Here is a 16,265-nt window from a genome sequence, read left to right on the forward strand (position 1 = left end):
AATACAGGCTAATCTATGGTGAGTTCAGCAGTTAGCCTCCATTTCTAACCCAAAGTTATCCAAACAACCTTTATTTTCATTAGTTAAATATGCTTCTCTTATTACCAGTTCTTGAAAGACCGTATGTCTAAATCAAGCATAAATTTTTTAAACAATCAGAAAGGTAGTCTAAGTGAAAACCAGTTTCTGGAAATGACCTTAAAAAGAACAGCTGGTAGCTTGATAAAACAACCTAGATAATCTTGAACTCCCCTTTTCCTTACCTTACTGCTTTTCCAAACATAATATTTTACTTCTTACTAATGTTTGATACTTTCCTGTAGCTTTGAAAAAAATTAAAAATGAGATTATATTTTAGTTATTCTACTTGTACTTTAGTTATTTTGAACTTTTTATTATGAGCAAATTTAATATACAGCAAAGCAGACAGAATAATAACAGAAACATCTGTGTATCCACTGCATAGACACAACGGTTGTCAACACCTTGTCTTATCTACTTCACTTCTCTTACTGCTGAATGATTTCCAAGTAAATCAGATCTCCTAACGCTTTACCCACAAATACTTCACAAGCATCTCTAGAAACAAAAAATTACTCTTTCACAATCTAAGTACCATTACTACACCTAACACAATTAAGAATAATTCCCTAGCATTATCTAATACCTAGATCATATTCTGATTTCTAATATCCAGTCCAAATTCGAATATATAGTCTATATTCATAGGTCCTTTGTAGCTATTTCTTTGGAGTCTGCATCCAGTTAAGGAGCACACAATGCCACTGACTGTAGTGCCTTTTAAATATTTTTTTCTTAAAAAAAATTAAATATAGCATATATACAGAAAAATGCACAAATCATAAGTGAAAAACTTGCTAAATTTTTCTAAACTATACATACCTGTGAAGCAAACAGCCAGGTCAGTAAGTAGACTGTTATCAGAACTATAAGCCCTCCTAGGACCCTGAGCAATTTTTTAAAGGTATAAAATTAGATACTTCTATCTTACATTTGAGGAAGTGTTTTACAACCTGAAGAATAAAGTTCTTAGTAGAGATGATCCAGGTATGAATAATAGAAAAACTTTCCCAACAGGAAAAAGTTAGAAAAGTTTTCCCAACAGGAAAAAGTTGTTTATTTTTAATAATATTCTGAAGTTATTTCTTATACAAACGTAATACTACAATGCTGACATCTCTGTATTCAACAATTTCCATTTTCTGTGAAATAAGTATACTTACCTGGCATTATTTTCCCAGACTATATAGGACTTAAAAAACACACTTTTTGAATCCAGCTATAATGTTGTCCCTGGATATTTTTATTCAAAACCACAGTACTCATTATATATTATTAGGACATGATTTTTTTTTTCTTTTTTGTCATATGTATTTGTGATCATGACAATATAACTTCTTACAATATTGCTTTTAAAGTGATCCTGAAAGGCTTAATTAGAGTAACAATCAATACTAGCTGTTATGAGGCTCTACATCCAGGAATAATGACTAAATCTGGGTAAAAAATGTTTGCCTCCTCTTTTACTAATTTGGTCAGGTTAAGGATCCCAAGCTAGCATTAAACAGAGTTATTTCAGGCTACTGTTTCTTCACCAAACAGTATGTTGACATTCAAAATAAAGTCATTGAGAAAGTGTTTGAGAATATGAGAGACATTTTCAGGTATAAAAATATGGGGGAAGATATTGCTTTATTTTGGGGCATATACAGGATCTTTAAGTACACTAGATAAAATTTTTAAATGGGTATCATAAGCAAAGCCAATCCTATTTAGGTGGTTAGTTTTGAATGTTTTGAATGTCATAAATAACTAGTTATGATGTGCCCATGGTGTGCTGGATAGCTAAATACTCAACCCAGCTGTACACCATGTGAGTTTTCTAGAACTTTGAACTTCTGCATTACAGAATTTATATTGATATCCATTGTCTATCAGGAGGATTTATAGATAAGTGGGTAGGTCTAGAATATTGCACTCAATTTTTCTTATTTTTTTCCTCCTAACTCTATTGAATTTTCAATGTTTTAGTTAAAATATTTTGGATACCAACAAGGTCACTGATATGGCAACGACCTTCAGCTGAGGCATGATCTATCACTGCCAGAAAAAAAGAAAATCTTGGAAACTAAGATCTGTGCTTTTGGAATTGTTTTCTACAAACATAGGATCTTACACATTCCCAAAACGGGAACAATTTGATCAAAAGAAGAGGCTAATATCTTTTTTTTTCTTCCAACAATTATTCATCAAGCTAAGGTTAACTAGACTGTTGTAATTAACTTCATTACCTCCTACTCATGCCTCAGCATACACATCCTGAAAATGCAAAGCACCTATTATTCCCACGTAAGTCAGAAAATATTTTAAATGGTCAGAATGGCTCTCTTTTTGGGATTTCAGAAATTCAAGACTCCGTGGAGGAAATTTTTTACATCTATGCCTGTCTATGCAATCATTGTGGCAAATTTCTGCAGAAGCTGGACTTTTTACTTACTGCTTATTAGTCAGCCGGCATATTTTGAGGAAGTGTTTGGATTTGAAATCAGCAAGGTATGTAAAAATTATCCTTGTTTCACTAGTGCATTCTTTTTGTGTTCAATCGAATATTAAGTTCCTTTGCCAATATCTTCTAAATTTTAGGAGTTACTCATTTATTTGTTTATCCACTTAACAAATAACTTCTGGGAAATAGAGACTAAGTAAGGTGTTTGAGTGTCTACTGTATTCAGCTGTCTGCTAGACACTGCTCTTTTTGCTGGCAACGTCAACCCAGTCTCTGCCCTCATGGAGCTTGTATCTCAATTAGGGTGGACAGCGCACTGTGGCCTTTCCCCTGTAAAGAAACATAACTTCCTTTAAGTCTCAGATCAGAGACAATGTAACAGTGAACAAAAAAATATTTTATTGAAATGGAATTGTGTTTATATAATTATCAATCTCTTCTTCGATGCTTTCAAAATTCCGTCTGTTTATCTTGTCTGTGTTAAAGCTTTTTGTTTTGATGTAGTCCTGATTGATAGACAAATGGATAAAGAAGATGTAATACACATGGACACACATACACAGACACACACACACACACACACATTCTGGAATATCACACAGCCATAAAAAGGATGAGATTGTGCCATTTGCAACAACATAAATGGACTTAGACAGTATTAATCAGACTTTGAGAAAGACAAATACTATATGATTTCACTCATAGGTGGAATCTAAAAAAAAACCCCAAAAAACTAAAATAAATGAATAAACAAATGAAAAGCAGAGTAAGACCTGTAAATACAGAGAACAAACTGGTGATTACCAAAAGGATAGAGCAGTGAGCAAAATGGGTGTATGGGTTCCAGTTAGGGAATGAATAAGTCATGGGACTAAAAGGCACAGCATAGGGAATATAGTTAATGAAATTGTAATAATGTTGTATGGTGACAGATGGCAGCTACACTTGTGGTGAGCATAGTATAACATATAAACTTGTCAAATCACTTTGTCTTGCACCTGAAACTAATGTAACATTGTGTGTTAACTATACTCAAGTAAAAAAAATTTTTTTTAATTTCCTATAAACTTAAAAAAAAATCTGTCTTCCTAAAAGATTTGAGAAAGCAAAAAAAAAAAATTCTGAAAATATTCTTGTGTGTCATTTATTCAATTTATTCACTTAACAGGCATTTGTTGAATATGATGTGTGAAGCTTTGTGTTAGATTCAGAAATAAAAACATTGTTCCTGTCCTCAGGAGTTCACAGCTTGGTGGTATACAAGAAAGTAATTAGTTACCAGTTACAGCACAGTAGGCTAAATTCTACAGACATTTGTTCACAGCTGTGAAAATGTAATCATTTTGGGATTTTCTATAAGGATAAAATGAACATAAAAATAACTACTTTATGTTTATAGAAGGGTTTGAAATTCACAAGGTCCTTTCATATTCATGAACAACCTTATTTGGTTGACCAGCTGGATAACTCTCATCCTTTCTGTTGATGGGGAAACAAACTAGGGAAGGTATTTAATTGCCTAAGGCCAAGCTGGTAATATATACCAGTTTATAATATAATATAATATAATATAATATAATATAATATAATATAATATAATATAATCAAGTTTAAGCCCCGATTCTTTAATTTATGTTTCAATTCCCTTTACTATGCTTTTCAAATTCAGGTAGACCCTATCTTCATTTAAGCACTTAGCAAGTATTTGTTAAATACCATCTCTGCCAAGCCCTTTGCTGAGTACTGAATACACTCGTCTGCTGGCAATGGACTTGCCATTTCTCTTCATGTCATTACATACATCCAGCTGCGCTCGCTATTCATATTATGTCTCTACTTGAAAGACTATCTGAGGCCTGGAATTGAAGAAAACCTGAGTTCAGGAGAAGCTATTCTAAGAGCTCTTTTGTAATCCCTGTTTCTAAGGAAACTGTTTCCTCCATTCCTGAGAAGAATGGCTGCTTTAGATAAGGCTCTTCTCTCTAGAGCTGATCAAACATTGCAGGGTAGCCTTTGGAAGCTCTGAGAGGTGTTATACTTCTCAACAAAGGCTGCTGGAGGTGTGAGTCCATTTTCCTAATCTAGGACAAATATGACACTGAGAGGCTATTAATAAAGTCAGGTCTCATGGGGGAGAAGTGAAGGAGCCAACTGATGTTAATGAAACTGTGTGGTCATTCTGGCCCTGTAGCTCCATTTAATTGAAAATGCTTGAGTAAAAGTAATGATATTTTGCAAAAACTAAATATAATAGCCAGATGAGTTGATTTGATTCATTTGTTATATTTGTGACTAAAATTGTAGGTAAGTTCTACACACACAGATCGGCTTGAAGATTTTGATTATACTGGTTAGAAAAAAAAAAGTCACTGACTCACTTGAAAAATGTATATAGGAGGTTGTAAAGGAGACAGAGTGCGGGCTTTGTATCCAGGCTGGCATGGCTCTGAATCCAAGCTGTGCAATGAACTATGGATACATAATCTGGGGCTGGTTTTTGAGTGATTGCCAGCTTCGATTTTCTTTTCCATTAATAATGGTATTAATATCCTCCTTCAGGGGACGCCTGGGTGGTGCAGTCGTTAAGCGTCTGCCTTCAGCTCAGGGCGTGATCCTGGCGTTCTGGGATCAAGCCCCACATCAGGCTCCTCCGCTGGGAGCCTGCTTCTTCCTCTCCCACTCCCCCTGCTTGTGTTCCCTCTCTCGCTGGCTGTCTCTATCTCTGTCAAATAAATGGGTAAAATCTTTAAAAAAAAATATCCTCCTTCAGAACTGCGGCAAAATGTAGGCAAACTAAAATATTTAAATGAAGGACAGTTCTCTTCAACCTTAGTTAAATTGAATATCTTGCAGACTAAAACACAAGTGCAATAGCTCAATCTTCATTTCAAGTAGACTGACCCAGTTAAAGCAGAAATAGGTGTAGATATATATATATTATATAATATAAATTGTATTTTAGTATTTTATACAAATTAAAAATTAATATAAATTATAATAAATATATTAATATATTATAGTATATATAATGCTTATGTAGAAACATTTTTAGCCTCTTGAAAATGACCTATCAAGGGAAGGCTAGTGCTTGAATTAACCAGCACTTTGAGAGGTCAGGTTACAAGAGACAACCAAATGAGAGACATTCATTCCTTTTGAGCTTTACATTTAGGAGCAGAGGAGAATTGTTGAGTGGCTGCTGCTCTTCGTTGCGTGATAACCTGCCAATTTCTAAACAGAATATGAAACAGGTGGGGAGAGAGGAAATCCAGACTGTGACCCAGAGAAGCAAAGAGGAGGGTAGGCAAAGTTTAATGATCTAAAGTTTCTATGAAGAACCGGTCAGTCATAGACTCAAAACATTTTGCCTACTCTTATAAAACCTTAAAGTAATGAGCAAAGTACTTTGTGATTATCATAAATAATGATACTCCCCAAAAGTCGTGAGCCTTCTGATCACAGGTGAATACAAGACATTATGCTAAGTCACCAAAAGCTGAGGAGATCGTTGAATAACGTTCATAAAGTTCTGTAACTTGGCCCCGATGAGGTCACATATGGAAAATGTCCATATATTGTCCTAGGAACTGGGAGATTGAGTATCTTCAAGCATTAAGTCAGTGGGCTAGGATATTCCCAACTTTTGCCTCATTAACCTCTAGATTGTTAGCCCCTTGGGGGTTTGCTGAAAGTGAATAACTGATGATCATAGCTTTATTCTTCATTTAGCCAAAGGAATTAAAATGTCTCTTTGAGTAGATAGTAAATAGCAAAGAGTGTTCAATTTAAGAACTTTTCAGATGTCTCAAACACTGAGTCAAGATACAGGCCAGTTATGTGAACTTATCAATTGCAGGTCATTCTCGGGCTTTCTCTGCCTCTAAAAGCAAACACATGGCTTGCAATTCTACACACATCCTAATGTGGTGTATTTCAGAATGTTTTCTTGTCTGATGGTTTCTTTCTACACATTCGTTGCTTTAAATATATCTACTGTAGTTAAGAGTAAAGAACCAGGGGCGCCAGGGTGGCACAGTGGTTAAGCGTCTGCCTTCGGCTCAGGGTGTGATCCCGGCGTTACGGGATCGAGCCCCACATCAGGCTCTTCCGCTATGAGCCTGCTTCTTCCTCTCCCACTCCCCCTGCTTGTGTTCCCTCTCTCGCTGGCTGTCTCTCTCTGTCAAATAAATAAAATCTTTAAAAAAAAAAAAAGAGTAAAGAACCACTCTGCTTTTCAAGATGCTATTCTCAAAAACAGTACTATTTTCTCTAATGTCGGTTTACCTTATAGTTTTACTTAGTTCACATTTGTGGAGCCTATACTAAATGCCAGGTTTTGAACTAAATTAAGAACATTCAACACATTATCTGGTTTTATTTGATTTTTCTTTCTCAGATGACGGTAGTGTTAAGCACAGTGGTTAAAAGCCCAGTTTTTGGACTCAGCTAAAAATGGCTCAATATTTGGTTCTGGAAATGAGTTAGCCCTTTTAAGTTATACTTTTTTCATAAATACAAGAGAGTAATAATATAATAAACTTTTACCTGGATAAAAGAGAGAGAATTAAATAACTCAGATGTTTAAGCTATGTAGGAGTCATTCACTGACTCAATTAATCATGATAACAACCCGCCTCCATGGGCGTAGTACTCTGTTGTATGCCATTGTGAAATCAAGCAATCTTTATCGCAAACCTTCAGCAATCTAACTTGGAAGACATTTTTATACACAAATAATTAACTTTTCTCCAGTACTTATAATTTGCAGGAAGAATACTTCAAATTACACTTAGGAAAAAAGCTTCCTTAGTATGTTTATATTCAAAATCTACTAAGTCTATGTACACAGTTAAAATGCATTTTATTCATACTTCCTGCCTTCATAATGCCTAGAGAAGAGTGTCTTGCACATAATTATTGGCCGAAAAGTTTGTGTTGAATTGAGGTTGGTATGTTAGATTTTAGGTTGAGCTATTCCATATGAAATTAATACAAAAACTATATACCACTGTGTGACACTGTGACCAAATACTGACATCTGACATAGAAAATACCTAAAATTGAAGAACCAATCTGCATTTTCTGGGCTAAATTTACCGTGGAAACTAAATATAAAACTCATAAGAGATACATATTTAAAATGCAATTAAGGTTTTTAGCCTTCCTAAGAATTAAAAAAATAATAAATTTAAAAATACAGCCTCGTCAAGACTTGTCAAATGTATTTCTTGTCCCTCTGTCTCTGTCTCTCTCTCACTCACTAATGATGAATTTTTGCAAACATATTTAAGAATACAAAATGGGCACATAAATGTGAATCACTTTGTGATAAGATTCAAGATAGTTTATTCATAAACTCAAAATTTACTGACACAGGAAAAAAAAAGTATTCTCTTCTAAAAAATAAAAAGTCACTTTACTTAGCTTTTCTCATTTATTCTGTGGAAGTTATTGCTTATTCTAGGAATGAGTAAGTGGTCATTTGGAGACAATATTTTTCTCTTTCTTTTTCCACAAAGAGTTTATGAGAGATTCAAAAAACCAAGACTATTGCCCATATTATGTATGATTGCATGTATGTTTCCTCTTTTTCTTTCTCTTCAGGTTGGCATGCTATCTGCTGTACCGCACTTAGTAATGACAATTATTGTGCCCATCGGAGGGCAGATTGCAGATTTTCTAAGAAGCAAGCAAATTCTTTCAACTACTACAGTAAGAAAGATCATGAATTGTGGGGGTAAGTACATAAGTGATGTGAAGGACATGTTTGGGCTCACGAAATGCTGATCCACATGAGTGAGTAATTTTTATTGTGCATGTCAAATATGCAGCTAAATCTGTGCCTTCATTGTTCATTTATAATCACTTCCCTATCTTCAAATTTTCGTAACTCCTGGTTTTAAATAACTACATGACTAACTTGTCCCTGTGCACCACTGAAACTTAAGGGTGTATTCAATGTTTTTACTATAATGAAAGGCTTCAGTAATCTCTGTCCATGAATTATGACTGTTATCATTATTATTTGAAGATTTTATTTATTCATTTGAGAGAGAGGATGGGGTAGGGGCAGAGGGAGAGAGAGAATCTCAAGCAGACTTCCCACTGAGCGCGGAGAGCAAGGCGATGTGGGGCTTGATCTCGCCACCCTGGAATCAGGACCTGGGCTGAAATCGAGTCTGAGGCTTAACCAGCTGAGCCACCCAACTGCTCCAGTTATTATCACTTTTAAGATAGACTCCCTGAAGAAGTTTGCTAGGTCAGATAAGCATGAACCGTTCTAGCAGTTTTGGCTCATTGGAAAAATTTACAGAAATTTCTGAAGTGTTTCCATGTGTTTGTTTCTGAAGGTTTTGGCATGGAAGCAACACTGCTTCTGGTCGTTGGCTATTCTCACACTAGAGGGGTGGCTATCTCATTCTTGGTACTTGCAGTGGGATTCAGTGGATTTGCTATTTCTGGTAAGATACACGTTTTTAAATTTATAAATGTAACATCCTGATTTTTGCTAGTAATAATACATATATTCTCCTTTCCTCTTTAATATTCTATGGTTGAAAAGTTACTTAATGTATTTCCACTAGAAAATAAAAAGAATACACATTTAGTAATCGTTATTTGGATTTATTACTTCTCATTTTCCTCCTCCTGTTTACTTCTCCCTTCTTCTTCTTCTTCTTCTTCTTCTTCTTCTTCTTCTTCTTCTTTTTCTTTTTAAGAGAACATTTCCCTGTGATTTGGGCATCACATATTAAGTACTGGATAAGAAACCATACTTCATTCCATTCCGATCATATCCCTGAGCTAAATTATCAAAAACTACTTAGTGAGCCCATGCTGTATACCTAGTATCTTCTAAGAAGGGTGGTGAGTGTGGTAGAGAATATTCTACAGTCACCCACTTCCAGGAGGTTCAGGATTCTCTGACTCTAAGCTGACGTATATATTTCAGGTTTCAATGTTAACCACTTGGATATTGCTCCGAGATATGCCAGTATTTTAATGGGCATTTCAAATGGTGTTGGCACGTTGTCAGGAATGGTTTGCCCTATCATTGTTGGTGCAATGACAAAGAATAAGGTAAGATGTAGCTAAAGAAATGTTCAGTTTTAGAAGATTCTCTCTCATGGTAGACAAGAGTTACTGTATTCTGTTTGGCATTCTCTCTGTGGTCCAGCCACCAGACCTCTGAGTAAGGGAGATAATTGAGGCTTACTAGAAAATCTCTAAAAACTCCGAGGAAACCTTCTTTCCCAAACAATAAGCAGTGCACTTTTCAACACCTTTTAATATTTCTTGTATTACTGGCTTGGCAAAACAACAACAGCAAACCTTTTTTTTCTTAGCTTATTAGAATACTCCAGTATTCTAATAAGCTAAGAATACTCTTAGCTTATTAATTAATTAATACTCTTATTATCTTAGCTTATTAATTAATTAATACTCTTAGCTTATTAATTAATTAATACTCTTCTGAGCTTTATTTGGAAACATTAATTCAGACTCTGCAGTTATCAGTGGAAGAATATTATTATCAGCTATTTGTCCTTATATGTAGAACTTCACCATTATTGTTCACCAAAAAGAAATAAAAAAAAGAAATAGGAGGAAAAAATATACATCAATCAATGGAAATTCGAAGAGAGATTATGGGTATTTTAAAAAATTAGCAGACCACAGATATATTTGGAGTTTTATTTCAGAACTTGAGGTTTAAAAAAATTGTTAATTAATGAAGGCCATAGGATTATGGAAAGTTTCTGTCACAGTCTTTGCTTTATATAATCAGAACAGGGTTTTCCCCTAAAGATAGCGTTTTTATGAAAAGCGTCATGGTGGAGCATTCAAAGAAGAGGTTATGCTTTTCAAACATGGGGAGTCTGTTCTCACAGCGCTGCTTTTTGTCACTGCAGTCACGGGAAGAGTGGCAGTATGTTTTCCTGATCGCTGCCCTGGTCCACTACGGCGGAGTTATATTTTATGCAATATTTGCCTCAGGAGAGAAGCAACCCTGGGCAGACCCTGAAGAAACAAGTGAAGAAAAATGTGGATTTATCCATGAAGATGAGCTCGATGAAGAAACAGGGGACATTACTCAAAATTACATAAATTACGGCACCACCAAGTCTTACGGCGCCACAACACAGGCCAATGGAGGTTGGCCCAACGGTTGGGAAAAGAAAGAGGAATTTGTACAAGAAGAAGTACAAGACTCATACACCTACAAGGACCGAGATGATTATTCATAACAAAGCTAATTGCTGGATTTATTTTTAGTGTTTGTGATTCAATTAATTGTGATTGCACAAAAATTTAACATAAAAGTGGTGTACACACGTAAACATATCAACCAGGCAAGTCTTGCTGTAAAAATGAATCAAAACAAACTCATGAAGTTACCATCAAGTGCAATCTGTAGAAGTTGTGAAATGCCATCATTTCCATTCAGGTCATCCATTTTTGCGTTTGTGATTTAAAGGTTGACTGGTCAAAATTGTAGAAGCGAGTAGTTACTCATTGGATTCATGTGAGCTAAAACTCATCACCATTTAATAAAGCACAACTACAACAGTTGGCACATCCCATCCTACAAGGGTTAGGAAGCCAAAGCTACTTGATCATGCAAAATGCACTTATCTATTTGTGACACTGTATTGCAAGATATCATGCGGAAGTCCTGTTAAGAAACCTGAAGATGTCATGTTGGCTGCATCAGGTGGGGGAACGTTTATTGAATATAAATTATGGAGTTGATATATCTCTCAATTAGAGAAGAATATTGTGGGCTAGCAACTAGCAAGGTGTACTAAATAATTATTGTTATTACATAATGTGGAATATTTTGTTGGTTCTGAAAAGAAGTATCTTGCAGTGTTTTATATGAAATGCTTGCACACATGTACTTATATCTGTGAAAGAGAACTTGTCAAGTGAGGGGTATGCTTCATGTTCTTCCATTCATTTACCTAACAGTATAAAACACGTCACGTTTCAACAAAAATCTGACTTTTCATGTAGCATATCACATAACTTTTTTGCAAAAAATATAAAAAATAAATAGACTTTAATGTATTTTTTATTACAACTTTGTACTGGTTGTAACTTGCATTAGAAAAAAAAAGATGCATACACCATAAAGAATCTAATAAGAAATTTACTATGGAGATAGAGCCCTTAAAATGCAATATTAACAACAAAAGAAATAGAAAATGGTTTAGATATTCTTCTTCCTTAATAACAGAATACTATATGAAACTTGTGCCACAGAGCTATATATAATATGAAAAGATAAACTTAATAGAGATATTGTAAGTAGATGATTTTATTATTTAAAGTCCCATTTAAAAGATATTTGTCTTAAATATATAGGACAATAAATTATATTAAAATTATATCTATATATATCTGTATATCTTATACATATCCATACACAAACGCATAATAAACAACGTTCACAAAAAACCAAAAATAGCATACACCTAATGTTGGGTTAGGGGACTGCAATTTCTACTTTCATAGAGTCATAGAATTTTAGATGGGGCAGAGGCATTTTGCTTGTCATTTCTTAATATAATTCAACAGGAATTGCAACATTTGTGTTCCAAGCAATAAGTGCAATGCGTACAATTTCCTGTCTGTATATTATCTTCATTTTGCTTGTGGTAGCTGTCTGGGTGGTTGGAATGATTTTTTTTTCTTTTAAAAGTTAACATCAGATCTCTTTAGAATGTTCTAAATGATAATAATGCATTTCCCAATTCAACGCAAAATATCATCGGTGTATTTAAGTGTCTACTCTGAATATTTGATCTGTTCATTGTATTGTGCTAGTGACTGGAAGCCCTGCTACTGCAAATAGAAAACATAACATTTGTTTTAAAGATGCAAACCATCCTTGACCTTAAGAAAATAAAATCATCCTTTGCTTTGTGTCTCAAAGTGATGTAATGTGATCATAGCTTTTGTTGTGTTGAATGAAAAGATGTGGACTATCATTTTGTTGCTGCAAAAAAAAAAAGAAGTGTTAATAAAATGCTCTATTTATCCTTTTGTAAAAATACAATACATTAATTTGGGTTTGTTTAATATAGTCTGCAGCTTTAATGGGAGTTTAGCTTTTGTGTGCTCCAGTGAAGCCAAAGCTAGGTTCGAGAATAATAACCTTTTTTAGCTACTTGAGATTGAATGGAAGAACATAGCCCTCTTCAGATTGTGTGGGATGTGGTTCCGTAGATAGAGTTTTGCATCAAGAAATAGGTCTCAGAGTCAAACTCCTATTTTTCGATGATAGTCTTCTCATAGCTTGTGTGCTAAGCTTAAAGAAAAATTCAGCAAAAAGTTCAAAAGTTGTCAGGTCAAGGATCCCATGTAATTTAGATTGTACATGTAGGTTGTGCTGGACACTGCCCTACCCATTCTGTGTAGAGTATCTCATATAACTCCACAATGACCCAAAGTAGGTACTCCTTTTAGTCCCAGATGACAAGGGAAGAAACTGAAACTCATGAAGGTTAAATAACTTTCCCAAGCTAAAGGTAACAGCATTATATTATAATGTGCCAGCCAAAGCAGTAAGCAGTGAGCAAGATTTATCAAGGTAGCAGCCAGGGGAATGTCTGTGTCACTGGAAAAGTGATCATTTTGCTCCGATTCCCGATTTTACAGATGTGTAGAAAGGGAGGACCATAATTACACAGCACTGGAGATTCATAGAACTTTACTGCTCAAAAGGACTTATGGGACGATTTAGGTGACACCCCTTATTTAACGAACGAAGACACGAGGCTCGGTAAGAGAAGCTGAGCAGATACAGAGGATACAGAAGATGTTATGGATTTGGAACAAAGTTGTTATGGAAGCTGTGCTTTGTTTTTATTTTTATTTCCTTTTTTAGCCAGGACTAATTTAAGAAGTTAATTGAAGAATATTTATCAGTTCAACCACTACCCTGTATCCACGACTCACATAAGCTCCTAGTGTGTGTGGAGGGTGGTGGGAGGTGAGGGAAATGTATTTTCTCTTCCTGCGATCCTGCACAAAGAAACAGCCAGAGACCCAGCCTAATTCTTACGGAGCCTCACATGCCATTCTTGCATAACTTTGGCAAGAATGGAAGCGTCTTGGATCTAACACTTTATAATTTCCCCAGTTCTATAATGCAAAAGTTTACAGTTCCTGCAAGAGAGTAAAAGAATCATTCTAATGATATCTCCAGATATTACTACTGGCCACCCTCATTTGCTCCTACCTCTCATCTTTTTTTTTTTTTTTTTTTTGCGAGAGAGCGTGTGCAAACAGGGGGAGAGGCAGAAGGTCAGAGAGATCTCAAGCAGGCTCCACCCTCAGTGCAGAGCCCCTCACAGGGTTTGATCTCAGGACCCTGAGATCAAGATCTGAGCCAAAAACAAGAGTCGGAGGCTTAACTGACTAAGCCACTCAGGCATCCCTTCCCTTTCTCCTCACAATCCCCCTTTTCCCTCCTTCTCCTCCCCATCCCAATGCCTATCCCCATCTGCAATGTTATATGTATGAGGTACTTTGTAATTTACAAAATGCTGTCTCAGGCATTATCCATTTCATCTACATATCTGCCTTGTAAACTTGAAATCCACTTATCAATATTAGTAATTCTATTTTCCAAGTAAGGGAACTGAGTGTAAGAGAGTGTAATTAACTTCCCAAAGATTCCCTAGGCAGGATTAGAAGAAGATACAGACTATTTGGCCACAGCAAGAGAGTGATTTATTTTTTTCTTTAAATCACTTTATTACTCTTCTGATTATAAATGTATTACGAGGGAGGGGAGCTTCATTGGGCAAAGAACAGTATTAAAAACAATGAAAATGAAGGTAATTGATCATCTCACTGTTCAGAAATAAGCACCATTTAACATTTCTGGAATCTTTTATAAGTAAAATACACAGAAAACGTTTTGCCATTTTCAAATGTGAAGTCCTACTTGGTCTACTGTTGCAAACTACTTTTGTGTTTAACAATATGGCATGTGTATTTTCCTATTTGAGCAAGACAGTTCCATAGTCTAATATCCTATTACCTGAGCTGTATTTAACCTATGTATCCCGTACCTTATTTATGAAAATTCTATCTATCCTTGCCCCTTTGCCCCTTTAACTTTCTGCTTGCATGGATGATTTGGGGAAATGCAAAATTACATATACACACTTTTAACCTCTATAAACATGATGGATATTTAAGTTACAATCCCTAGCTGATTTTTCCTGTGTTTGTCTACCAAGAGTCCTACCTGCAATCCAACTGGCTTTCCTGGGATTCATTTGCTAATTTACAGATTCACTCAGTACATGTTTATTAAGCACCGACACTGTGCGAGTCACTGTCCATGCAGCGGTGAGAAAATAGCCCCTGCTCTCGTGGGTCCTAAAGTCCAATCTCCTCCCCGAGGTGTCTGCAGCACCCCCAGCTGCCCAGACAGGCCACACAGATATGACTGAGGAGAAGAGGCTTTTCCCTGAGAAAAGGTTTTTCTTAATTGCCAAATCTCCCAAAGGGGGGCTGCCTTCAAGGTGGTGCTCCCCATGGCAATTTTTTTTTTTTTTTAAGTTTCAGGTGAGGAGGCTTTTCTCAGCCTCAGAGCTCCCCACGCAACGGGGAGTCGGGGCCTGGCAGCCAGATCAGCGGCAGCTGCCCCGGTGTCTGAGTCTCCGCAGGACGGGAGATGGATGGGCCGAGCTTCTAAGCTCATTTTCCAGGTCTCCTTCCCATTTCTTTCTGTTTGTGTTCCTCCCCTGGGTTTCTAATGGCCTGTACATTTTCTCTTTCTTTTTTCCCCCCCTTCTTGTACATACTGCCTTGTCCGTCTTAACCACAGATCGTGGCTATGGAGATTTAATTCTTACGGTGCTGATGGAACGAGTGGGGTTGGGTTTTTTTTTATTCTTTTTTTTCTCCATCCTCATACAAGACCTCAAACCTGAATTTTTATTCCGCTGCTGTCAGAAACACTTCATTCGTGAAGGTTTCTCTATGCTCTACAGTCCCTTAAAACGCTCCAGCTTCTCCAAGCCCTCCCATGAATGCGGGCCGGGCCCCTAAAAGCTGCAGAATGCGGACCTGTGACCCGGGGCCTCGTCCAGATTCAGCAGCTCTTAGGGAATGAAAGATTTCATTCCGATTTCACCAGGAGCAAACCAGATGAAGAAACCTCTTCAGTTTTGTTAAATTGCATTTGAGGACATGTTTTACTACTTTGCTCGCTATGCACTAGATACAGATCCTTGCATTTCTAAGCGTTTGAGGAATGCTTTTCCTGATGCATTAATGCACCCTCGGCGTTTGAAACTAAAAGACGAGGGCCCTGCCTGCCATCTCCTTCTTTGTGTCCCTCTCAGAGACGCTGAGGCGATTGCTATTTTTATCTTCGTTCCTCATTTTCATTTAGTGTCTGTTTTTCATTGTTTGTGTAGGTGTTATTACCTTTGATTTTATTTTAAAGGAGGACGTGAGTGAGGGATCTGATAATAATAATAATAATAATAATAATAATAATAATAATAATAGGAATCCGTTATATAGGGCTTATGAAATTCCAAGGTTCTCAGGGTTTCATATATAAACCTACAACTCATTTAATCTTCAAAATAACCCTTTGTGGGCCGCCTGGGTGGCTCAGTCGGTTGAGCGACCGACTCTTGATTTCGGCTCAGGTCTTGATCTCAGGGTCCTGAGGTCAAGTCCCACATAGGGGCTCCGCCTGGAG

At 36.2% G+C, this 16,265-nt stretch overlaps 1 protein-coding gene across 1 annotated transcript in view; it reads left to right on the plus strand.

The window, feature by feature from the left end:
• SLC17A6 (solute carrier family 17 member 6) overlaps positions 1 to 10,776 on the plus strand; it is a 40,059-nt gene extending 29,283 nt beyond the window's left edge. The window contains exons 8-12 of the mRNA XM_008686898.1: positions 2,425 to 2,574; positions 8,132 to 8,264; positions 8,878 to 8,988; positions 9,480 to 9,607; positions 10,441 to 10,776. Coding sequence (XP_008685120.1) covers positions 2,425 to 2,574; positions 8,132 to 8,264; positions 8,878 to 8,988; positions 9,480 to 9,607; positions 10,441 to 10,776 — 858 coding nt within the window. The remainder of the gene's footprint in view (positions 1 to 2,424; positions 2,575 to 8,131; positions 8,265 to 8,877; positions 8,989 to 9,479; positions 9,608 to 10,440) is intronic.
• The last annotated feature ends 5,489 nt before the right edge of the window (positions 10,777 to 16,265 follow it).

This window comes from Ursus maritimus, unplaced genomic scaffold (genome assembly GCF_017311325.1).
Source record: "Ursus maritimus isolate PB19 unplaced genomic scaffold, ASM1731132v1 scaffold_23, whole genome shotgun sequence".
Taxonomy (NCBI): Eukaryota; Metazoa; Chordata; class Mammalia; order Carnivora; family Ursidae; genus Ursus; species Ursus maritimus.